Source organism: Agelaius phoeniceus, chromosome 28 (assembly GCF_051311805.1).
Source record: "Agelaius phoeniceus isolate bAgePho1 chromosome 28, bAgePho1.hap1, whole genome shotgun sequence".
Taxonomy (NCBI): Eukaryota; Metazoa; Chordata; class Aves; order Passeriformes; family Icteridae; genus Agelaius; species Agelaius phoeniceus.
In genome coordinates, this window is record NC_135292.1 from 5,506,947 (window position 1) to 5,531,994 (window position 25,048).

At 51.7% G+C, this 25,048-nt stretch overlaps 1 protein-coding gene across 2 annotated transcripts in view; it reads left to right on the top strand.

Annotated features, from left to right (window-relative positions):
* The window catches only part of LOC143696103 (uncharacterized), a 136,133-nt gene extending 111,318 nt beyond the window's left edge, over nucleotides 1–24,815 (top strand). Inside the window, exons 1-2 of one of the 2 annotated variants that reach the window (XM_077191310.1) lie at nucleotides 13,727–13,846; nucleotides 23,105–24,815. In XM_077191310.1, the coding sequence (XP_077047425.1) occupies nucleotides 23,512–24,336 (825 nt within the window). In that variant the 5' untranslated portion in view covers nucleotides 13,727–13,846; nucleotides 23,105–23,511 and the 3' untranslated portion in view covers nucleotides 24,337–24,815. Of the gene's footprint in view, nucleotides 1–13,726; nucleotides 13,847–23,104 lie in introns of those variants that run through there. The other variant, XM_077191309.1, reaches the window with a different exon arrangement.
* Nucleotides 24,816–25,048: the final 233 nt, after the last annotated feature.

The window sequence follows — 25,048 nt, forward strand, 5'->3', positions numbered from 1 at the left end:
CCCATGCTCAGCTCAACCCGCGGAGCTGTGGGTGCTTGTAAGAGCCTGGCACTGAAATGCCCTGAGCAGGAAGGCTTCAAAATCATCTGGTGACACCATGGCACCTAACAGGGGGGCAAAAGCAATTCTGACTGCTTCAGCAATCACTGGATCACTTATTAACCTATTGCTAAAACAATTCAAAGATAATGGATTGTGGAAGCAATAGATTCAGATGGGGAACTCATTTTACAGGAAAGACCCTTCAGGGGGTTATGGCAGCTTTAGGAATACAATGGGACCTCCATAACCCCTGGCAAGCCCAGAGCTCGGGTTGGGTAGAAAGAATGAATGGGGAAATAAAGAAACACCTTTGGAAGCCGGAGATGGAAACCAAGATGCCATGGGTACAGCTTTTGCCATTGGCCTTGGCAAGAAAAAGAGCCAGACCCAAGGCAGATATTCAATTATCTCCCTTGGAATTCATGTCTGGAATTCCTTACCTGGGCAATTCTCCACCTAGTGCAGGGTGGAAATAAGGGATGTAAATTTAAGGCAGGCTGTAGCCAGAATCCTGTCTCCTGTGGAATCTCTCCCCCAGGAAGCTGGGCTGGCACAGAGCCTGCCCTGGGACTTTGCTGTTGCCAACACGCAGCCAGGCCATCGGCTCCTGCCTAAGGAGTGCAAAGCAGCACCACTGGTGGCCAAGGGGCCCACGCCAAGTGTCCCTGAGGCCAGAAACAGCCGCCAGCACAGCTGAGCACGGGGGGACCCCTCAGCCTGGCCTCAGGGGCTCTGAAGCCCCGGAGATTTGCACTTCCCGCCTGCAGCAGGACCATGGGAGCCCCACTGAGCCTGCCCTGAAGGCAACGCAGCAGCAGCCAGGGCTCCACAGCGGGCCAAGCCCCTGGGCCTGCCCACAGATCCTCTGCTCAAACCCTCGGGAATCCTGGCCACCCTCCCCTGGCACCTCCAGCCACTGCGGCCAAGCCTCGCTGCCGCTGCTGCAGCTCCAGCGCTGGCTGGGCCTGCACTGCCACAGCTGCTGGGGAGCACCGCGGCACAATTCCACCCTGGGGCTCACTCACACCCACACTCTGGGCTGCCTGCGACTGCACTGCTGCAAAATGTACCCATCCTGCTTCTTTTAAATCTTCTTTCTCTGCTCAGAAAGGTTTCTCTACTCAAAGGTTTGCCTTTGGGAAAGAAATTTTAAAGGTTTTATTTAAGGGGTTCCCAGTCTGTTCGGATGTTAAACTCATCTCCACCACTCAATGGAGACGAGTTTAACATCCGAACAGACTGGGAATAGCCCAAAAGACACCCACAGAGATAACGACCAGCAACAAAACATCAACGCCCACACACAGTCCCACCCAGCAAATGGTACAAGCAGATAACTCACAGAAATAACGACCAGGGAAAGGCTGGGGAAAGGGCAGGGGCAGATTAACACCCAGCAGGGAAACCTTTCCCGCTGACAAATGGTACAAGCAGATAACTCACAGAGATAACGACCAGGGAAAAGCTGGGGAAGGGGCAGGGGCAGATAAACAGTCTGCAAGGCAGGATATTTGCTTGCTTAAGCTTGATAGGGCACAGTTTGCAAGGCGGGACATTTGCTTGCTTAAGCTTGATAGGGCACATATTGCATTAATCATAAGATTTTGGTAATTTTCCACAGAGAAGTCACCAAATAAGGACATAGGGTGAAGAAGACACGGCTGAGGAAGACTCCGCAGCCTTTATCACCGACCACCAGGAGACAGAAGGATGACCCCCTAGCAACAACCAGCGCAGGCGCAGAGAACTCCGAGATAACATGGACTCCTGAAGGATGGAGAGGATAAAAGGACTGAATCAGAAACTAGTTGGGGCGGCAGTAGTGGAGCGGAGACTCCCCTGTCGCCCAGCGCTGAGCCTTTGCTTACATAGTATAACTGCTTCAATAATTAATAAATTCTTTGATTGGAAATTACTCATTTTGAGTCAATTTTATAACAATTTGGTGCTGTGACTCGGATGAGAGTTTGGATCGGGTAAGATCTACCCAGAGTGGGGGGCGCCTCATCCAGTGCTTTCCGGGTGGCCCCTCTGGGAGAACCTCCGCCACTCTCACCGACGACCCTAAAATATATACTAGTAAGCAAACGGGACAAATTATACTGGTGAACCCCTTAATAATCTGTGCACGGAGTCCGGACGAAGATGCAGGACGCGTAAGTATAAAAGGGAATCCGTTCGGGCGGGGTTGGGATCTCGGAGTGTGGCGGTGGACAAGTGTGAATGAGAGGAGGGCCGGCAGCCGGACTCTCCAAGTGAGTGCGGACCCTTGAGTAGTGCGGTTCCCGTAGACCCGCGAGGGCTCGGGCCACGAAAAAGGGGAAGTGAAAGGAATTTGAGAGTGAAAGAAGGCACTCCGGACGAATGGGGCAGGGGAAAAGCAAGACCCCAACCCAAGTCAAACTCCCCCCCATTCCAAGGGACAGTCCCCTAGGATTTATGCTTAGTAATTGGAAGCATTATCCGGGGACCGAGACTAAGGATAGGGCCAGAATGATACATTATTGCATGGAAGTATGGGGTGGGAAAGAGATTTCCAAAGAAGTTTTTTGGCCCGTGTTTGGATCATCTGAAGACTGGGTTCGACAGGACTTGAACCTATGGGTAAATTCTAAAGAGCCCTTCTCGTAAGAGAGTGATTATGCCAAAATATGGGTAGCAAGACCCGAAGTGTATGTTTTCCAATTAAGAGAAGGGAAAGGGGATCCGGACAGAAAGGGGAAGAGGGACAATCATTTGGGCGACTTAATTATAGCACCGCCCCCATATGTCCCACCGCCAGCACCCAATGCCCCACCACCTCCACAACCACCTGCACCGAACAATGATGAAGAGGGTAACCAAGGGGAGGTTAACCAAACCGGTTACCAAGGCCCGATTACAAGGAGCCGCAGTAGGGTTGAGACGGGGCTATTCCCTCTACGGGAGATGCCCATGGGTGGACCACAGGCGGGTATAGGATTTATTACTGTCCCCTTGAGTTCGGCAGATGTACGAGACTTTAAGAAGGACATGGGACATTTATTAGAGGACCCTTTTGGGGTAGCCGAGAGGGTCGACCAGTTCTTAGGACCAAACATCTATACCTGGGAAGAAATGCAGTCCATTTTGGGCATTCTGTTCTCTACTGAAGAACGGAATATGATAAGAAGGGAAGGAATGTGTATTTGGGACACGCAGCATGTCCAAGGCCTGGCTGCGGATGCTAAATGGCCCCTACAGAACCCCCATTGGGACCATCAAAATGCGGCACATAGAACACATATGCAGGATTTAAGGACCATAATTATTCAGGGGATTAGGGACTCAGTCCCGAGAGGGCAAAATATAGATCGGGCATTCAACGATAGGCAAAAGAAGGACGAGTCGCCTACGGAATGGCTCGAGAGATTACGGCAGAACTTATGATTGTACTCCAGAATGGACCCCGATAGCCAAACTTCACAGTCAATGCTGAAAGTCCATTTCGTTTTAAAATCGTGGGACAACATAAAGAAGAAAATCCAGAAATTAGAGGACTGGCAGGACAGGGGGCTGGATGAACTGCTTAGGGAGGCACAGAAAGTATATGTCCGTAGGGACGACGAAAGAGACCGCAGACAAGTAAGGTTGATGGTCGCAGCAACAGGTGGGGGGAGGTACCAAAGAGAAGGGCGAAAGGGAGGTTCGAGTGAACAAAAAGAGAAAAGTATAGGGGAGTCAGAAGGGGTGAAGGTGTGTTTTTATTGCGGAAAAAAAGGGCATTTTAAGCGAGAATGTAGAGTCCGAATCAGAGACGAGAAGCAGTTCCAAATGGACTAGGGGGGTCAGGGGCTCTATTTGGTGGGGACCCGGAAAAATCATAAAGAGCCCTTGATAAAACTTAAAGTGGGTCCCCACAACCAAGAAATGGAATTCTTGGTAGATACGGGGGCAGAAAGATCCACGGTACAGAACCTACCAAAAGGATGTACCATCTCTAAAGAAACTGCCACTGTCATAGGGGCGAAAGGGGAACCTTTTGAAGTACAAATCATAAAAAATGTGACTATAGAATCAGGATCCAAAATAGGGATGGGAAATCTATTATTGGTACCCGAGTCAGATTATAATCTGCTCGGGCGAGACATGATTATAGAATTAGGGATTAGTATAGGTGTAGATAATAAGGAATTAAAAATTAAATTATGCCCTTTAAGGGTAGAAGATGAAAAGCAAATTAACCCCGAAGTCTGGTACACGCCTGAGAGCGTGGGACAGCTAAAAATCACTCCATTTTCGGTAACTATCAAAAATCCGGATGTCCCCGTCCGAATTAAGCAATACCCATTATCCCCAGAAGGGAGACGAGGATTAAAACCAGAAATAGAAAGGTTGTTGAATAATGGATTGTTAGAACCCTGTATGTCTCCGTTCAATACTCCCATCCTACCAGTTAAAAAGCCAAACGGCACCTATCGATTGGTGCATGATTTAAGGGAAATAAACAAGCGAATGTAGCCCAGTTCCCGGTGGTGGCAAATCCTTATACCCTCTTGACTAAACTGGGGCCTGAGAATTTATGGTACAGTGTTATAGATCTCAAAGATGCCTTTTGGGCATGCCCTTTGGCTAAAGAAAGCCGGGATTATTTTGCATTTGAATGGGAAGACCCCGATACGGGAAGGAGACAACAATTAAGATGGACGGTACTCCCTCAAGGATTCACTGAGTCCCCTAATCTCTTTGGGCAGGCTTTAGAGCAAATTTTACAGGATTACCAAGTGGGGCCAGGGGTTACATTAATCCAATACGTAGATGATCTACTCCTGGCGGAGCAGCAGGAAGAGAATGTACGGAAAGAAAGTATTAAGTTATTGAACTTTTTAGGATTAAAGGGATTGAAAGTCTCCAAGGCAAAACTACAATTTGTCGAAGAAGAAGTAAAATACCTAGGCCATTATCTAAAGAAAGGAGAGAAGAGAATAGACCCCGAACGAATACAGGCGATTTTAGCATTACCAATTCCAAGAAATAAGAGACAAATCAGGCAAATACTTGGACTAACTGGTTATTGTCGACAATGGATTGAAAACTACAGTAGTAAGGCGACTTTCTTGTATCAGAAACTTACTCAAGAGGGACTCCTAAAATGGGATCAGGAGGACACCGAAAGGCTGCAAGAGCTTAAAGAGAGCCTAATCCATGCCCCGGTATTAAGTTTACCTAATACTAATAGACCCTTCTTTTTGTTCATAAACGTAGACAAGGGGGTCGCATATGGGGTCCTTACTCAAGAATGGGCAGAGAAAAGGAAACCGGTGGCTTATCTATCAAAGATCTTGGACCCAGTAAGCAGAGGATGGCCTACGTGCTTACAAGCAATTGTAGGATGTGCTCTTTTGGTAGAAGAAGCCCGGAAAATTACATTTAATAGCAGCCTGAAAGTGCTGTCCCCCCATAACGTATGGGGAGTCTTACAGCAAAAGGCTGAAAAATGGATCTCAGACGCAAGGCTTCTAAAATATGAAGGAATATTAATTGAGGCTCCAAATTTAACTCTAGAAACTACTAATATCCAAAATCCAGCTTCCTTCTTATATGGAGGACCAGAAGAAGCACTAACACATGATTGTATAGTGACTATAGAAGAACAGACAAAAATCAGACCAGATTTGGAAGAAGAAGAATTGGAAAAAGGAGGAAGACTGTGGATGGATCCTCCAGAGTAGTTGAGGGAAGGAGAAAATCAGGATATGCTATCATAAGGGGACCCAACCTGGAAGTGATAGAATCGGGACCCCTTAGTGGATCCTGGTCCGCCCAAGCATGTGAACTATATGCTGTACTACGAGCCCTGGAATGGTTAACAGGAAAAGATGGGACTATTTTTACGGACTCGAAATATAGCTATGGGGTAGTCCATACATTTGGCAAAATATGGGAGGAAAGAGGACTAATAAATTCACAAGGGAAAGATTTAGTTCACCGTAAATTAATATTAGACGTGCTCAGTGACCTACGAAAACCCAGAAAAATAGCTATAGTTCACCTGAAAGGTCACCAAAAAGGACTGGATTTGAGAAGTAGGGGAAATAATGCAGCTGACCAGGAGGCTAAACGGGCTGCCCTGAGACTCCTCACTTTGCAGGAAAACATAGAACACTCCCAAACACCAGAACCTGACCCCGACATCAAGTTTAATAAAGAGGAAGAGAATAAAATACAAAAACTAGGAGCTAAAAGGGATGCACAAGGAGCATGGAAATTAGCAGATGGCAGAGAAATAATACCTAGAGCATTGGCACATAGATTACTGACTAAGATACATCAAAAAACACATTGGGGATCACAGGGATTGGTAGATTATTTTGCTGCAAAGTATGTGAGTGTGGGAATCTGGGACATTGCCAAACAAGTAACCAGAGGATGCCTAATTTGCTTACAAGTAAATAGAAAAAATTTGAGAAAATTACCGGAGGGAGGCCGACTGCTAGTGAAAAGGCCTTTCTCCCACATTCAGATAGATTTCACCGAGCTCCCCAAAGTAGGGAGAACCAAATATTTATTGGTCTTGGTGGACCACCTAACACATTTTGTGGAAGCCTTCCCAACCGTAAGAGAAACAGCCAAAGTAGTTACGAAAATATTGATGGAAGAGATAATCCCGTGATACGGGGTCCCAGAAGTCATTGACTCAGATAGAGGGCCGCATTTTATTTCCCAAGTTACCCAAAACTTAGCAACAGCTCTGGGCATACGGTGGGAACAACATGCCCCCTGGCATCCCCAGAGCTCTGGGCGAGTTGAACGAATGAATGGGGAAATAAAAAAGCAATTGACCAAACTGGTAGCAGAAACCAATTTGACCTGGGTTAAATGTATTCCTCTAGCGTTGCTAAATATAAGAACAAGACCTAGAGCTGATTTAGGGGTATCACCCTTTGAAATGATGTATGGGATGCCGTATAACCTAGAAAATCCTAACGAACATCCTGTCATTAATGACACATGTACGCAAAAATATTTGGTGGAATTGACAAAGTACAGAAAGGCATTATGGGAAAAAGGTATGTTAGCACAACGGCCTCCTTTAGATTTTATCTTACACCAGGTACAGCCAGGAGATTGGGTGCTCGTGAAAAGCTGGAAAGAAAACCCCTTGACTCCAAGGTGGGAAGGACCGTTCCAAGTACTCCTCACCACAGAAGCAGCCATACGAACCGCTGAAAAAGGATGGACTCATGCTAGTCACATAAAAGGACCGGTAAAACCCCCTCACAGCTGGGAGGTTTGCAGTCTCCCGGGAGAAACCAAATTAAAGCTGAAACGAACTGATAAATGATTTGGATAATAATCTGGGTTGGAGATAACCATTATCTCCAAACCCACCTAATAGGGAATCGGGAGGCTCTTGGATATTGCAAACTCTTAGAGGACGAGTTGAGAAAGCCCTACTTTAAGTCCCCGAGATTAGAACATAAAGGGCACACATGGGAGGGGGAAAAAGCACAAAACAAAGATATTAGGTTAAAGTGTAACTGGTTAGATTGTGACTGTCACCCCCTTGTATGCTTTTCCTGTAAATTGTGTCACGAACCTTGGTGCTCTCATTGTCGGAGTGGTAGAACACCTAGGGGAATTTGTACGCCGTGCTATGAGAAAGAGAGGAGACTAACTTCTATCATTCTTAGTAGCAGAGTTGCTACGGGGGAGGTAAAGCTCGGATCTGACGAGTGGTGGGAAACCTTTTCCAAAGGGGTAAATCCTGATCGGTTCTGCTACCACCCTAACGAACCGATCCCCTTTCTCCTGGACATCCTGGAAGTGGTGTGTCGGAAGAAAGCCCCCAGTTTGCGGCGTGACCTCTCATTAATAAAAGCTGATAACTGGGCCGCCAGTGCTAAAAAGTGGAAACGGGAGGTTTATCCGGCTCCTGAAGAATACCTCTGCTGCCGAGAAGATGGCAAACCCCGAGGCTCGCAGCAACCGAGTCGTCGGGCGAGGCAGAGAGGTAATAACCAGTGGAGTCCGTCGGAAGCCCCGACCCCCATATGGGATGTCCAGGAAATGTTGGCCGTCCTGCCCCAGGATTGGTAACCCACCACTGGGGAAACCAAAGGTAAAATTCAACCTGAGCTCCGACAATGACAGCCCCAAATTACAAGCCTTAATTCTTTTCTGGTGAATTGTAACAAGTTCAGGGGCAAAAGGGTATTCACATCAACCCTTCAAATGGTCACTGATTAGATGGGAAGACCAGTATGTTATCCAGACCAAAATCACTTCTGGCGCATCCAGCTTTTTATGTACTTTGTGTGATTTAATACCTGTAAATCCATGTTTAAATCAGTTTGGATATTATTTTTGTCCAAGCTCAAACCCGGGAAAAGGGTATTATAACTATCCATGACACTTTTACTGTGCTTATTGGGACTGTGTATCAGTAAGCTCCTTTGGGGGGAACGAGGACGGGTTTATCAGAACTGGATGGGGTCCATAGAGGGGTACACAGCCCACTTCCACATATACCCAGAAAGAAGGAGGGTTAGATGGAACATGCAATATGATTTACATTAATGTGACAAAACCACATGACCAAGTCTGGTTATTAGGGAAAATGTGGGGAGCCCGATTATGGGAACCAGGGACAGACAGACGGGGGCACTTTATAATCCAAAAGACAACCGTGCCACACGACCCCGAACCAATTGGACCAAACCAGGCGATAGCTGGAGAACTAACGCTAGGAGAAAATAATGGAAATGAATCAGAAACAGCCCCAACCACTAGTCTTCCAGAAATGTATAAGCAAAACTTTACTAATTTGACCCGAGGACCTGAAAACCCGGGAGAAGGGGACTTGTGGAAAATATTACAGGCCACTTTCCTAGTCCTGAATGAGACCCATCCAAATCTAACTGAGGAATGTTGGCTGTGTTACACCGTAAACCCCCCGTTCTATGAAGCCATAGGGGTAACGGCAAAAAGCAGACGAGTAAATGGGACCAACCCAGCTAGGTGCCTATGGAAAAAAGAAGGAGAAGAATCGAGAGGGATAACCTTGGCAAGGGTAACGGGGAGAGGAAGATGTATAGGACGAGTACCAGTGGAAAAACGACATCTATGTCAGGTTATGGGGAATTTGAGTGACCCTAAGAAACCTGCCAGCTGGATACTGCCAGCAGCAAATACTAAATGGGTCTGTAACACTCTCGGAGTCACCCCATGTATAAATATAGACCGATTTGATGAATCCAGTGACTTTTGTATTCAAGTATTGATAGTACCCAGAGTCCTTTACCACCCCATAGAGTATGTTTATGAACAATATCAAAATATAGGACCCCACATAGTGAAACGGGAAATATTCACAACCTTCACTGTAGCAATGTTACTAGGAATAGCTGCAGCCGGGACAGGAACAGGAATAGCCTCACTCATACAGCAACACCGAGGATTCCAAGAACTAAGAGCCTCTGTAGATGAAGACCTCAGGAGGATCGAAACCTCCATCAAAGACCTCACAGAATCATTAGATTCCCTAGCAGAGGTAGCCTTACAAAATCGAAGGGGGTTAAATCTATTATTCCTGCAACAAGGAGGACTATGTGCTGCTTTAAGAGAAGAATGCTGCACATATGTAAACAAGAGCGGAATTATACGGGACTCAATGGCAAAACTAAGGGAGGGGCTAGAAAGAAGACAAAGAGAAAGGGAAGAACACCAAAGCTGGTATGAATCTTGGTTTAACTATTCTCCTTGGCTTACAACTTTATTATCAACGATAGCGGGTCCACTACTTCTCTTACTATTGGGACTCACGTTTGGCCCTTGTATTTTTAATAAATTGATTAGCATTGTAAAAGGCAGATTAGAAGCTGCTCACCTTATGCTCATACGAGCAAAATACGAAACCTTGAAGATGGATGATCCAGAAGAATCTCTGGAGCTCAGCAAAAGGGAATTAGAGCGTTTTGACGAACAAAATTGAGTATCAAAACAAAGGGGGGATTGAGATGAAGGACTACATTTTGTTCATCACGAAAAAGAGACCAGTGTGTTACAAGAGTTGTCTGCTGACTATTTCTGTACTACTTCATGAGATAGGAGTTACAAGGATACCAGGGAAGGAGTTGCAGGAGCCCACACATAGTCCCACCCAGCAAATGGTACAAGCAGATAACTCACAGAAATAACGACCAGGGAAAGGCTGGGGAGAGGGCAGGGGCAGATAAACACCCAGCAGGGAAACCTTTCCCGATGACAAATGGTACAAGCAGATAACTCACAGAGATAACGACCAGGGAAGAGCTGGGGAAGGGGCAGGGGCAGATAAACAGTCTGCAAGGCAGGATATTTGCTTGCTTAAGCTTGATAGGGCACAGTTTGCAAGGCAGGACATTTGCTTGCTTAAGCTTGATAGGGCACATATTACATTAATCATAAGATTTTGGTAATTTTCCACAGAGAAGTCACCAAATAAGGACATAGGGTGAAGAAGACGCGGCTGAGGAAGACTCCGCAGCCTTTATCACCGACCACCAGGAGACAGAAGGATGACCCCCTAGCAACAACCAGCGCAGGCGCAGAGAACTCTGAGATAACATGGACTCCTGAAGGATGGAGAGGATAAAAGGACTGAATCAGAAACTAGTTGGGGCGGCAGTAGGTGGAGCGGAGACTCCCCTGTCGCCCAGCGCTGAGCCTTTGCTTACGTAGTATAACTGCTTCAATAATTAATAAATTCTTTGATTGGAAATTACTCATTTTGAGTCAATTTTATAACAATGGGGTGTCCAGGGGGTCCCTGTGCCCAGGAAAGGGGGTGCACGGGCCCCGGTGTTGAGGAAGGTGGTGGGTGGGGGCTGTGGAAGGCAGGAGTGGGGGTCCAGGGGGTGCTGGGGTCAAGGAAAAGCGGGGGCTGGGGTGTCTGAGAGGGGGAGGGCCGGGAAAGGGGGTGCGGGGGGGCATTGGTGCTGCATGAGGGGGTGCAGGAGGGTCCCCGTGCTGGATAAGGGGGTGCAGGGGGGGTCCCTGTGCCTGAGAACGGAGGGTTTGGGAGGGTTCCAGTCTCAGATATGGGGGTGCACGGCGGTCCTGGTGCAGTGGAATGGGGGTTCAGGGGGTCCTGGTGCTGTATAAGGGGATGCAGTGGGGTCCCGGTGCCCAGGAATGGGGGTTCAGGGGTGCCGGTGCCAGATAATGGCCTGGCTGGGATCTGGTGCTGGGAAAAGGGGTGCAGGGGGTCCCAGGGCCAGATAACGGGATGCACTGGGGTCCCGGTGCCCAGGAATGGGGTTCCGGGGGGTTCCATTCCCGAGTTCCGGGGTTCAAGGGGTCCTGGTGCCTGAAAATTGAGGTTCAGGGGGTCCCGGTGCCGGATAAGGGGATGTAGTGGATCCCGGTGCCCAGAAATTGGGGTTCAGGGCGGTTTCCCTGCCCGGGAATGGGGGCTCAGGGGGTTCCAGGATGCAGATAAGGGGGTGCAGGGGTTATCGGGGCTGAGGAAGGGGGTACAGGGGGGGTCCCAGTGCCCCGAAATGAACGTTCAAGGGGGGTCTCTTGACCCCCTGGAACCCCAGGGGACCCTCCGGGATCCCCTGGAACCCCTTCCAGGAAGCGCCGGCAATGAAGAACTGGGGGGACGCCGAAATTTGGGAGATCTGGGGGTCCAAAAGCCGAGGAAAAGGGCGGGTCTGGGGTCTGGGAAGGACGAGGTGGCCGGGAATGGGCGTGCAGGGCGTCCCAGAGCACTGACGGGGGTGTGGGGGGATCCTAGGCCCGGATTAGGGGGGGCAGGGGGGTCCCAGTGCCCAAAAATTGGGGTTCAGGGGGTTCCCGTGCGGGGGAATGCGGGTTCGGGGGGAGTTTCCTTCCAGGAATTCGGGATTCAAGGGGGTCCCGGTGGCCGGGAATTGCGGTTCCGGGGGCGTCGGTGACCAGAAATGGGGACTCAGGGGGGTCCTGGGGCCACATGAGGGGGTACAGGGCGGTGCCAATGCTGGGCAAGGGGGTACAGGGGGGTCCCTGTGCCCAGAAATGGGCGCTCAAGGGGGTCCGCGTGTTCAGGAATGGGGGTTCAGGGCGGTCCCGGTGCTGAAAAAGGGTGCTGAGGGGGTCACAGGACCGAAAATGGGGGTTCAGGGCAGTCCCGGTACCCGGGAATGGAGGTTTAGGGAGTTCCCGGTGCCCAGGAATTGCGGGTCAGGTGGGTCCCGGTGAACAGAAATGGGGGTTCAGGGGATCTCGGTGCCAGATGAGGGGGTACAGGGGGGTCCCGGTGCTGGGGAAGTGGAATGAGGGGGGGTGGCATGACCCAAAATGGGGGTTCAGGAGGGTTCCCCTGCCCGGGAATGGAAGATCAAGGGGGTCCCGGTGCCCGGGAAATGCGGTTCAGGGGGGTCCCGGTTTCGGGGGGTCCCACTCACCTTTGGTCGCGGCCCCCGGGTCCCCCAGGAGCCCCAGGAGCCCCCGGAGCACCCCCAGCCCCAGCGCTGGGGCCATCGCAGCCGTCCCCGATCGCGGCTGCAGAGACGCGAAAGCGAAAGTGCCCGAGGGAGCGCGGGGGGAGGGGGAAAGGGCGAATTCCAGGGAATTCACCTGGATCCCCTCCTGGCACCCCTCTGGATCCCTCGGGGATCCGTCTGGGACCCTCCAGGGCCGCGCCCTGCGGGACCCCCGGGCCGGGCTCTGCTGAACTCCCGGCCCTGCGCTCAAACTCTGCCCGGACCCCGCTGGGCTCGGCCCAAAGCCGGGCAAGCAGCGGGAGCAGCGGAGCCAATTTTTGCTGCGGGTGCGGGTCCCACCCCCGGCGGAGCAGGGCTGGGCGCTGGGACCCGATCCCTGATTCCCAATCTCCTTCTCTCTCGCTCTCTCTCTCTGCTGTTCTCTCCCTTTCCTTTGGGGGATCATAAATCCCAGAGCGGCCGCAGAGCCCCGTGCCCAGGCCGGGTTTCCCAGCAAAGGGAGGCTGGGGCTGAGGTGCCCCGGGCTGGCCGGGAATGGGGGCCCGGGGCTCCCTGGGCTCACGGAAATGGGGGATCCAGGGGCTGGGAGAGGAGGATACCCGGGAAAGGGGGTGCAGGGGGGTGTTGGTGCAGGATTAGGGGGTGCAGGGGGGGGTCCCAGTGCCCGGGAATGGGGTTGGGAGGGGGGGGTGGGCAGCAGCTGCTGGAGAGAGACTGGGACAGACTGGAATGGACTGGGACAGACTGGGAAAAGAACCCACTGGGAGCAGAACTGAGGCAGCAGAGATCATACTGGGATATACTGGGACCACACTGAGGGCTACTGGGAACATGCAGGGGACAATTGAGAGTGGACTGGGAGGGACTGGGAATGGTTTGGATCATCCTGGGACTGACTGGAATCATACTGGGAGTGATCAGATCTGTAGTAGGGGTGAAGAAGAGAAACTGGAATAATGCAGGGAGCAACTGGGATCATACTGGGAGCAGCTGCCCCATGCTGGGGTCATACTGGGATCATACTGGGACTGATGGGGTGACACTTGGAGTGACTGGCATAGTACTGGGAGTGTCTGGGAGTAACTGGGATCAAACTGGAGGTGACTGGACTTATACTGGGAGCAACTGGGACCACAGCGGGGGCAAATGGCATCGGGTAAGGTGTGACCGGGCTCATCCTGGAAGTGCCTGGGGCCACACTGGGCTCTTCCTGAGAGGGACTGAGAGCGAAAGGAACCATACAGGGCATGACTGGGAGCCGCTGGGACCGTGTCGGGGGCAACTGGGATCCTACCGGGAGTGATTTGGACCATACTGGGAGCGACCGGGAGCCACCGGTGAGGCGGCGGCGGAGCTGGGAGGCGGCCGCAGCGCAGGTGGGAGCCGCGCTGGGTTGTGCGGGGGCTCGGGGCTCGCTGCGGGCCTCGGGGGCGGCAGGGGGCTCAGGCGGGTTCCTTGTGCCGTGTCCGGCCCGTGGTGCCGCTGCCGTGAGGGCGCTGCGGGAGCGGCTGCCCGCGGTCTCCTTGCGGCCGCTGCCTCGGCAGGAGCCGCTGCCGGAGCAGCGCTGGCTCGGCCCGGTTCCTGTGGCTGGCACAGGGGCGGCTGCCCCGTGCCCGCGGCTGTGCGGGGAAATTCACGTGGCCGGAGGTTTCCGTGCCCCGAGGAGACAGAGGAGTCCTGTACAAGTGACTTTATTGCTGAGCAGAGGGAGAGGCCGTGGCGCATTTGCCACGGAAGCGCCGGGAATGAAGAGCGCCGGAATGCGCTCGCTGCCATTGTTGTAGTTCGCAGCCTCCTTTTTATCCTCATTTTCCCGGCTCATCTCCCTCTCCCTTTGCCCACTGGCTGAGGTACTTGGAAGGTTCAGACCTCCCGATCTGCCAACTGCACGTCCTCGTTAATGTGCACCCCCACTTTTGTAGAACAGCCGATATTCACGGCTCTGTTAAGTCTTTTTTGTTCTCGACGTTCAGGAATTTAGCGGGACTTTCTGCGAGCAGCAGTCCATGTTAATTAATAACATTTATTGAAGCTGTGGTTTCGCCCGTTACTTCCTTATCTACAAGCCCCTGGCCCCCCGCTCAGCTGCTGAATGAGCTGCACTCTCAAGGTGTGGAGCATGGTAAAAAGGTGAGAGGTGCTGCAGCACATCAGAGCAGAAGCAGCATTCGTTTAACCCATGGTCTGCCAGGGAACCACAAAACCATGTCCCATTCCCATCCTTTCCACGTTTGGACTGGTACATGAGCTGCTTTTTTGTTTCCTTTGTTATCTGTTTCACCACTTTTGCTTTGTCTCTATTTGCCAAGACCAGTTTGAGTCATTTGATTTTCCACAAACTCCTCTTTTCTCTGCTAACAGATGATCTGATCCCATCCCATGGTGAAATGTTGTGTTCCTCATTTCAGTGGATTGCTCAGCAGGAAGGTCAGGAGCTGGAGCTGTCTGGTTGGTTATTCCGAGGGCAGCTTGTAATCTAATGGTGCCATTGAAATGAGAAATGGGTTCTGTGGCTCCTGATATGAATTGGTTTGGGTTCCCAGGGGCTGGTCCATGGTGTTGTAGGATTTGTTCTGCTGGCCGTTCATCTTCTCCCCATCTTTGGCCGCTCTCTCCAGCCAGGGCTGCATCAATTGACCATTTTTCTCTAATTAAATCATCAAATACTTGGATTCCCAACTGATTTCCCGGAACTTGTGGTAGCAAGAACATCTCAGTGCTCTAATCCACCCTATATAACATAGACAGTGACAGCACACGTTGGAGTGGGCAGAGGGATGATTCCCCCCATTTATTTATAGTGAAGTTTTCCCAACATTCTCCATTTGCTGTTTCCCTTTGCAGCTTCACCCGTTTCTGTTGCAGGGTCAGATATCCTCACCCCGGGCTCTGCCTTGAGCTGTGCAAATTCCATCAGTGCAAGCAGGCAGAGCTCGGGGTGAGGGGCAGGGGGAACCAGCCCAATTCCTGCCGCAGGCAAGAGACCCAGGTACATTGGCCAGGCTTTGCCCAGCAGGGTTCATTTGCATTCCTAAAGCTCCTCTCCTGGCTGACTAGAACCAAAGCTTCTCTTCCAGGGCTGCCATCTGGTGAGTCACATGAGGCCCCCCGGAATCTGCTTTTTTAAAAAAAAGTATTAACTATTTAAGAGTTAAAAGTATCACGGTTTAAGCTCTTCAATTTTGCAAAATGCAACATAAAGGCGAACATGGAAAAACCCAGACCAAAAATTGATTCTCACCCTTCTGTCCCAAACCTACCTGACAATATAAAGTAGGATTATTATAAAAAATGTTTCTCATGTTGTAATCTTATCACTGAAACTGTAGGGAAAACAAAAACTCTCCAAGAATCTCTTTAGTGTGAGAGAGTCAAGGCATTACTTGGTTCTGGCCAGGATGTGCAACAGAAATACTTTCATCCACCCATAGCCCAGCTATGCAGAAAAAATCATTCCATGACATGTCAGTTTTACTCGATTTTTCCTAAACTTTACATAGTCTGAACCAATCTAAATCCACTGCTTTAATGTTCATTGCTTCCAAGTCGTGTAAGTTTTTAGTATTTGGTTTCCTTTTAGACTCGGATTTCTTCCCCTCTGCTGTGAATTCCGCCCACACTCCTGGATTTCCTTCTCAGCCTTTTCCAGACCAGGTGTCTCCAGCTGTGCGGGGGCAGTGTCTGGGGTAGCTGTTGGTTGCTGTTTGCTGCGGGGCGTTGATGTTTTGTTGCTGGTCCTTATCTCTGTGGGTGTCTTTTGGGCTATTCCCAGTCTGTTCGGATGTTAAACTCATCTCCATTGAGTGGTGGAGATGAGTTTAACATCCGAACAGACTGGGAACCCCTTAAATAAAACCTTTAAAATTTCTTTCCCAAAGGCAAACCTTTGAGTAGAGAAACCTTTCTGAGCAGAGAAATAAGATTTAAAAGAAGCAGGATGGGTACATTTTGCAGCAGTGCAGTCGCAGGCAGCCCAGAGTGTGGGTGTGAGTGAGCCCCAGGGTGGAATTGTGCCGCGGTGCTCCCCAGCAGCTGTGGCAGTGCAGGCCCAGCCAGCGCTGGAGCTGCAGCAGCGGCAGCGAGGCTTGGCCGCAGTGGCTGGAGGTGCCAGGGGAGGGTGGCCAGGATTCCCGAGGGTTTGAGCAGAGGATCTGTGGGCAGGCCCAGGGGCTTGGCCCGCTGTGGAGCCCTGGCTGCTGCTGCGTTGCCTTCAGGGCAGGCTCAGGGGCGGCTCCCATGGTCCTGCTGCAGGCGGGAAGTGCAAATCTCCGGGGCTTCAGAGCCCCTGAGGCCAGGCTGAGGGGTCCCCCCGTGCTCAGCTGTGCTGGCGGCTGTTTCTGGCCTCAGGGACACTTGGCGTGGGCCCCTTGGCCACCAGTGGTGCTGCTTTGCACTCCTTAGGCAGGAGCCGATGGCCTGGCTGGGTGTTGGCAACAGCAAAGTCCCAGGGCAGGCTCTGTGCCAGCCCAGCTTCCTGGGGGAGAGATTCCACAGGAGACAGGATCCTGGCTACAGCCTGCCTTACATTTACATCCCTTATTTCCACCCTGCACTAGGTGGAGAATTGCCCAGGTAAGGAATTCCAGACATGAATTCCAAGGGAGATAATTGAATATCTGCCTTGGGTCTGGCTCTTTTCCTTGCCAAAGCCAATGGCAAAAGCTGTACCCATGGCATCTTGGTTTCCATCTCCAGCTTCCAAAGGTGTTTCTTTATTTCCCCATTCATTCTTTCTACCCAACCCGAGCTCTGGGCTTGCCAGGGGTTATGGAGGTCCCATTGTATTCCTAAAGCTGCCATAACCCCCTGAAGGGTCTTTCCTGTAAAATGAGTTCCCCATCTGAATCTATTGCTTCCACAATCCATTATCTTTGAATTGTTTTAGCAATAGGTTAATAAGTGATCCAGTGCTTGCTGAAGCAGTCAGAATTGCTTTTGCCCCCCCTGTTAGGTGCCATGGTGTCAGCAGAAGATATTGAAGCCTTCGTGCTCAGGGCATTTCAGTGCCAGGCTCTTACAAGCACCCACAGCTCCGCGGGTTGAGCTGAGCATGGGGCGGTGACCTGCGCTTTGTCTGATTCCCCTTCCTTAATAACAGCCTGTCTTGTAGCTCTTTTCCCTCCTGCTGCCCTTGCAGAGCCATAAACAAACACATTGTCTCCCTCAGGCCAGGGAATGTCCCATCAATCTCTCCCAGCCTGGCTCGGGAGCTCTGTCCCTTGAGTGCAGTCCTGGGTTCCTTGCCAGCCCCTCTCCAGGCTGTTCAAACAGGAGGCTGGGTTAAACCCTTGCCCTGTCCTCAGTTCTGAATCCTCCTGTGCCACTGAACAAGTTTCATACTGTAATCACCGAGCCCTGCTCATCCATTTAGAGGCTCTTTTGGTTGTCAAAGCTTTAACTTGATGCCAGACTTGAACTCTAGGAGATCCTCCTGTTGTCATCAGTTTTCAGGCCTCTGCTCCCACGGAAGCTGTGGCTGCACAATTCTGCAGACAATGAGGCTGCTCTCTGGCCACTGGGTTAAACATTTTAGCACAAGAATTCCTTTGGCAAGACCCTGTTTAACATCCACCCATAATTCAAATTCTTTTTCCCTGTCTGGAAGGCCCAGGCCACTCGCCTCAGTTAATCTTAATTTTAACACTTGAAAATTCTGTGTTTCCTCCTTGTGTCCATCCATCCAGTTTGTTGACTGGCAAGATAGGAGTGTTGTAGGGAGACATCCTTGGCTCCAAAAGCCCTGCCTTTAACAGGGACTCAATACCAGGCTGTGAGCCCTTCCTTCCCTCTCTTGGAACAGGGTATTGCTTGTCCTGGTTGCTTTAATTTGTAGAGGCTCCATATCTAATTTTCTGTATTTCCCTGGGGCTGCCCACACTTCTGGGTTCACTTCAGCATAGGCCTTGTCAGACTTTTGACACAGAGGTACAACAGAACTAGCCTCTGTATCCCTTTTTACAGTATTAAAATCCAGCTCTCAAACTCCTTCCTAGTTAATTACAATCACAGGAGGAAGAAAAAGAAATTCATTTATTTCAAACCTATCCCCCACAGCTTCTAATAGTGGTTGAACAAATCATACCTGCTCATCTTTCCCACTCATTCCCTTAAAAATTAAAATATTCCTTTACTATTTTCCCCTTTAGGTCTAAGATTCAGAGCAGATTGAGAGGCCCCTGTGTCCATCAGAAAATGCCTCCTCTCAATGCAGACCCACCTGAATGTTCTCAAGGGCTCCAGTGTGGAGGGTCCCTGGTGTGATGGGAGCTGTGACAGCCCTGCCAATCCATGTCCATCACGGGCTGGACTTGCTGGTCCTGAGGGTGCTGCTGTCTCTGCTTGCAGTGTCCTTGTGCCCTGCAGCCGGAGCCCTGATTCCTTGCCAGGGGCTGTTTGGGTGGGCTGTGCCCTGCCGAGGAGGGCAATGCCTCTGCCGGGTGCTTGTGGCCGAGCCGTGCCCTGGGTGCTGGGCCCCCTTGGGCCCTGGGGCTGATCCCTCAGGGGCTGTAGGAGCTCTGCCCTGGCCTTTGCCTTCAGCTTGGCCTTTTGCTGCTCCCTTCTTGCATTCACCTGCTGGGCCTTTGTGCCCAAGTGCTGCAGGGCCTTCTTCTGCCCCTCCTGCAGCCCCCCTCAGTGCCTGTGGGTGCTTGTCTTGCTTTACAAGACAGGCGTCTGCTTGGGAAGGCAGAAAAAGCCTCTCTTGGAATGGAGAATGCAAAGCCCCTCCCTCTTAATTTTTAGGATAGTGAAATCAAGGGGCTCTCAGGCAAAGATATGGGATTAGGAATAACGGTTCTTTACTAGTGTGTATAATATAATAATAGTAGTGTGTATCAACAGCTCCGGCAGTGCCAACAAACAGAGCCCGAAGCCGGTCCCGGCCTTTCGGCCGCGGCGCTTTCCCCTTGGGTGCAGTTCCGGGCACGGCCGGCAGGGGCGCCGGTGGCTCCCGCGGGGCGGGGCAGCGCATCCCTGCCATGGGAACCTCTCTTAACGGCAACAGAGCAATCCCTTCATCTAACTCTTTCACTTTTTTACCTTCTGTAGCCTTTCTCCCGTGTTTTGGGAAAGAATTTGGAGAGGGCTGCCGTTTAACTGAGCTCCTAGTGTTTCGATAAGGTGCTTCCTGTAGAGAGAGGGATTTTCCCTGAACAGCCGGAGCTGTGGTTACCAAGGGGACGTAACTCAGAGCAGGAGGGGTCAGGGGAGGATATCCCGCCGAGGCTCGGTGGGAGTGTGGGCAGGGTCTGCTGCCGGAATCGCCAGAGGGGGATCTTCCCGTGGAGGCCGAGCCGGAGCGTGGGCAGCCCCCACATGGCTTCTGGCGGCTGATCCGGCAGCTCCCGGCAGAGAAAAGGCAGGTGGGAGACCCCGGCAGCAGCAGCGGCGCTGCCCAGCGCAGCTGGCACGGGCAGGGCAGCCGGGGATGGGATGGCTGGGACCCGCCCTCGGTGCGGTCGGCGCGGTGACCTCGGCCCACGCGGCAGGACAGAGCAACCCCATCTTGCCCAGCATGGCCGGCAGAGCGGCCGCGGGCCGGGCAGTGGGGCCAGGGCACACAAATTCACCGCCAGCGCCGGGGCAGGTGGAGCTGCCCTGGGCAGTGAGCCCGCACCTGGGATGGAAACCGGGGCAGGCGGAGCTGAGGCGGGCAGCGAGCCGGGACCCGGGACAGGCGCCTCGGCCGCCAACGGAGGGGGCAAGAGCTGCAGAGGATCCCACTCTCTTTCTGACTTTTCCTCTTGTTCCCCTCCCTTTCATTTCCCCTTTTTATTTTCTTGGTTTTTTCCTCGGGTGTTTCTGATACTTCAAAGATTTTTATTCCCCTAAAATCTCCTGTCTAACATATGGCATATTCTCTTTCTTCTAGATTAAATGGGTTCTTTTCCAAATAAATCCAGAACCTAACAAATCTAAACTTCTGCTTGGATATTTTGAAATGGTCGACGAGCTAACTCATGACCTCCTAATGTTGTTTTTCTCATCACCTTTTTATTTATCCTTTGGCAAATTAAGCATCTTTCAGTGACTTGCTTTGCTACGCCAAAAATCCCAGTGCACCCAAAATTCCTTAAAAAATGATCACACAAAGCTTGAGTACGCCAGTGGGGTTTCTGATGCACGTCTTCTAATCTTTTCCTAGTAAGCACATTTTATTAAGTAATTGTCTTCCATGTAGAAGTTTCTATTACCCTGATTTATCTTGTTCATTTCCTATCTTGTTTAATTCTTTTTTCTCGGCTTCCCTAAACTTTGGAATTTCCAGTTTTTCCTCGTTTGGAGTTAATATTAAACTAACTCTTTCAGCTCCATTTCCTGCTGCATCCTTAGCTTTGTGATCTGCCCCCAGTTTGCCCAGTTTGCCTCTCCTTTGGCCCGGGCCGGGTTCCCCCCGCCCGCAGCGGCTGGGAGCAGCCGAGAGCCCCGCGCTGCCCATGCCGACCTGGCCCGGCTCCATGGCCGCTGCTGCCGCGGGCTGCGAGGGCTGCGGGAACGGGGCACCGAGGGTGTGGCTGCTGCTGGGGGAGGAGGAGGAGGGAGGGAAGGGCAGGGATGGAGGGGGAGGAGGAGGCGGGGTAAGGGGGGAGGAGGGGGAGAAGGAATGGAAGGGGCGGGATGGAAGAGGAGCAGGAGGTGGGGATAAGACAGAGGAGGAGGAGGAGGGGGGATGGAAGAGGAGGAGCGGGAGGAGAAAGAGCAGTGAAGGAGGCGGGGTTAGGGGAAAGGAGGAGAGGGAGGTGGAGATAGGACAGAGGAGGAGCGGGAGGAAGAGGAAGAGGCGGGACAAAGGCGGATCAAGGCTGAGCTGCGGGAGCCACGCGGTCTCGATCCCTGCCTGAATTCGCAGCCCCCACCTGTGGGATCATCGCCCCCCCCCCCCCCCATGGCTCCGGTGAGCGGGAGGGGGAGCCCGGCCCGGATATCCCGGGGGGTCCCTGGGTTGGGTTTGTGGGGGGATGTTTGGAGAATGAAGAAGTCCAAGGCTGAGCGGAAAAGGCCCCTCGGGGGGACATCGGGGGGTGGCGGTGGCGGCTGCGGGCAGAGGCAGCCTGGAGGAGCAGAGCCCTGTGTCCCCCAGGAGGCCAAAGTGGGGAGGCCAGAGAGGGGGGAGCGCCGCCATTGGCGGGAGCCTCAAGAGCCTGGAGAGGGGCAGGGGGGACTCCTTGGAGCCGCTGCAGCCCAGAGCCGAGAATGAGGGGAGAAGGGAGCCCGGGAGCCCAAAGAGCCCCGGCATCCCGAAATGGGGAGAGCCAAGAGGGGGGAGCTTTTGGCATTGCTGGCACTGCCAGCAGCCTGGGCAGGGGGGGCACTGAGGAGAAGGGGGACCCCCAATCCAAGCGTGACCCCAGCAGCTGGGACAGGGGGGAACCCCCGAACACCAGAGGGAAGGCACCAGGGACGGGCAACCCCTGGGAGGCTTTTTCAGGGCTGAATCTTGGTGTTTGGGAGGTTTTTCTGGAGCCCACATGGCCGGACTAGAGATGTACCTGGGCAGAGAGATCTTCAAACTCAATGTGTGTTGGGGTAGATAAAACAGGAAAGCCTTATAAATATTATTGTCTGGCCTTTCATTCCAATCTTGCTTATAGTTTCTATATTCTCAAAAGCTTTTGAGAGTATGGGAACTCTAAGCAAGATTGGAATGAAAGCAAGCTTTTAGATATCTTAGATACTGAACAAGTGGAAAACAATGGTGTGGCCCGACTGAAGGTAATCCCCTTCTGATGAAACAATTCCCTCTGCTTGCAGACAGGTCCAAGGGTCAGAGCAGACCCTACTAGCTCAGCAGAAGGGCTCCAAAGAGGAGTTTTTGGGGTTTAAAATGTAACACAGTATGGTGATAAATGAGTTCACTGGATTTAAGGATCATACTTTTTTTTTATTATTTTGCAAGCGAGAACAAGCAAAGTTCAGCGCTGGGCGGCCGGGAGTCTCCGCTCCTCTGGGCTCGTGCCGTTCCTATCCCCAAAGTTCGCCTTTTATCGCCTTCTTCTCCCGGGTCCAGGGATGACGTGGTCTGTCTTTTGTGCTTGCTCGTTCAGTTGCTAGGGGGTCTTTTTCTGCCTTCTGGTGGTCGTGGGATGAAGGCTCCAAGTCTTCCTCTTTAACCACTGACTGAACTTTTCCTTATAAGGCATACCTATACAGTGGAATTTTCAGAACACTATACGATTCCTGCAAGCTTAAGCAATTCTTGCGCGTTTAGGAATTGTTGTTGTGGCCTTCCTCTGTGACCTCTGGGTGAACTTTTCCTTATCGTGTATATCTTTACCAAGGAATTCCCAAACCACTATACGATTCCTGCAAGCCAAGCAACCATATGTGGCTGCACATTTAAGAATCAAGCAGTTTTAGCTATTTAGTTATTGCTTTTATATTGTATAATTATTTAACTATTGATTTAATTAATGAACAAATATATTGCTACTTATTACAGTATGGTGATGTAATGATTTTTATAGGCTGTATGTAATTGCTATTGGATTTGTATCTTGTACTGGACTGGTTAGTGAAAAATAGAATATTTAACACAGAAGAAGAATTATTGTATTGTAACAGGAACCTTACTCTCTTACACTCTTACCCTCTTACTCTCTCACCCTCTCATCCTCTCCCTCCCTCTCTTCTCTCAGGCCTGCTCCAAGCTGTGGCTGGCAGCTCCAAGCAGGGCCCTGCACCCAGGCCCTTTGCAATAAACCGCAAGTTCCACGACCTGGCTGCAGAGATCTCTCGTCTCCGTCCATCCCGACCGCGCTACCCCCGACGCTCCTACAAACGTGCTCATCCCTTGTTTTCCCCAAACCAGGATTTGCCATTGCCAACCCCTGGGAGGCTGCTAGGAAGAGGAAGATGCCCCGGGACACTGAGGCAGGTGAGGAGGAAGTCAGTGCCCCTTTCCCCTCTGTGCTGCTCCATCTCCCAGCCCAGCACGGCCCCCGGCTGCAGCACAGCCCTGGGGGGATCTCGTTGCCCTTGCCTGTGGCACGGAGGCAAATCCCATGCTGTCCTTGTCCTTCCTCGCCCAGAGCAGGAGCTGAGCATGGAGAGCAGGGAGGACAAATGCCCGCGGCAGAACCTGGTGGCAGAGGCCGTTTTGAGCGGCTCCACGGCGCAGGAAGCCAACGGGGAGGAAAAGGCCCGGAGATGCCGCACGAGGAGGGGCTGCAAACGCAGATGGCGGGGATGTGAGGGGGAAAGAGCCAGCCTGGGCCGGGAAGGCGGCCGGAGATGGAGGCAGAGCTCGGAGCTGGTGCTCCATGAGCAGCTCCATGATGGGGAGAAGCCCCACACGTGCGTGGAGTGTGGGAAGAGCTTCAGGTGGAACTCCGACCTGATCGTGCACCAGAGGACCCACACTGGGGAACGGCCCTACGAGTGTGGGGAGTGTGGGAAGAGCTTCAGCTGGAGCTCCAACCTGATCAAGCACCAGAGGACCCACACTGGGGAGAGGCCCTATGAGTGCTCCAAGTGTGGGAAGAGGTTTCAGACCAGCTCCAGTCTCCTCCAGCACTATCAGAGTCACACAGAGGAGAGGCCCTTCCAATGCCCCGACTGTGGGAAGGGATTCAAGTACAACTCCACCCTCGTCAGGCACCGGCGCATCCACACTGGGGAGAGGCCCTACGAGTGTGATAAATGCAGGAAGAGGTTTCAGACCAGCTTCAATGTCCTCATGCACTATCGGATTCACACAGAGGAGAGGCCATTCCGCTGCCCAGACTGTGGGAAGGGATTCAAGCACAACTCCACCCTCGTCACCCACCGGCGCATCCACACAGGGGAGAGGCCCTACGAGTGTCCCCAGTGTGGGAAGAGCTTCTCCAGGAACTCTACCTTGACCCAACACCAACGGAGGCACCGGTAAGGGAAGCCCTGCGAGTGCCCCGAGTGCGGGAAGAGCTTCGTGCGCTGCTCCAGCTCCATCCCCCACTGGAGGAGGCACTTTGGGCACAGCCCTGGTCACTCACATTCCCTGTGATCCATGTTGGGAACACACCTGCCTGCTTGTCCTTTGGTTTGGCCTGAATTTTTTTGTCTTCTCCATCTCTCTCTGCTCCAAAAGTCTGGGGGGATGGAACAGTCACCTCAAAACCACTCATATTCTACTGAAAATAACTGAATTTTAACCCCAAAGGGCTCAATTCCACCTCAGATTGCTTGTTCCTTCCTCAAAAAACTCAATCCCAGGCCAAACTCACTCCATTCCACAGCTGTCAAGTTGAGATGGAGTTGGAAGGAGATTGGGAGAAGTGGGATCTCAATTTGGAGCAGTGGGATGGGGATTGTGTGGGGCTGGGTGTGTGCGATGTATTTGATAGCAAATAAAACTTTCAGAGTTACTGATTTCTGTCCCGTTCATTTTCAGTCAGTTCTGTTTGCAGAGTGCCACCTTCTCAGCTGATTCAATTCCTATAAAATTCCCATTTTTTAAATCATCTAACCCAAACAATCCAAAAACCAATATCAAAATAAAACCACCTGCACACAATTAATTTTTTTAAAAATAATTTTAATTTTTCAAGAGTACTTAAGGATGTTATTAAAGTTTAATTGTTTGGTTGAAATGTCTGAGAAAT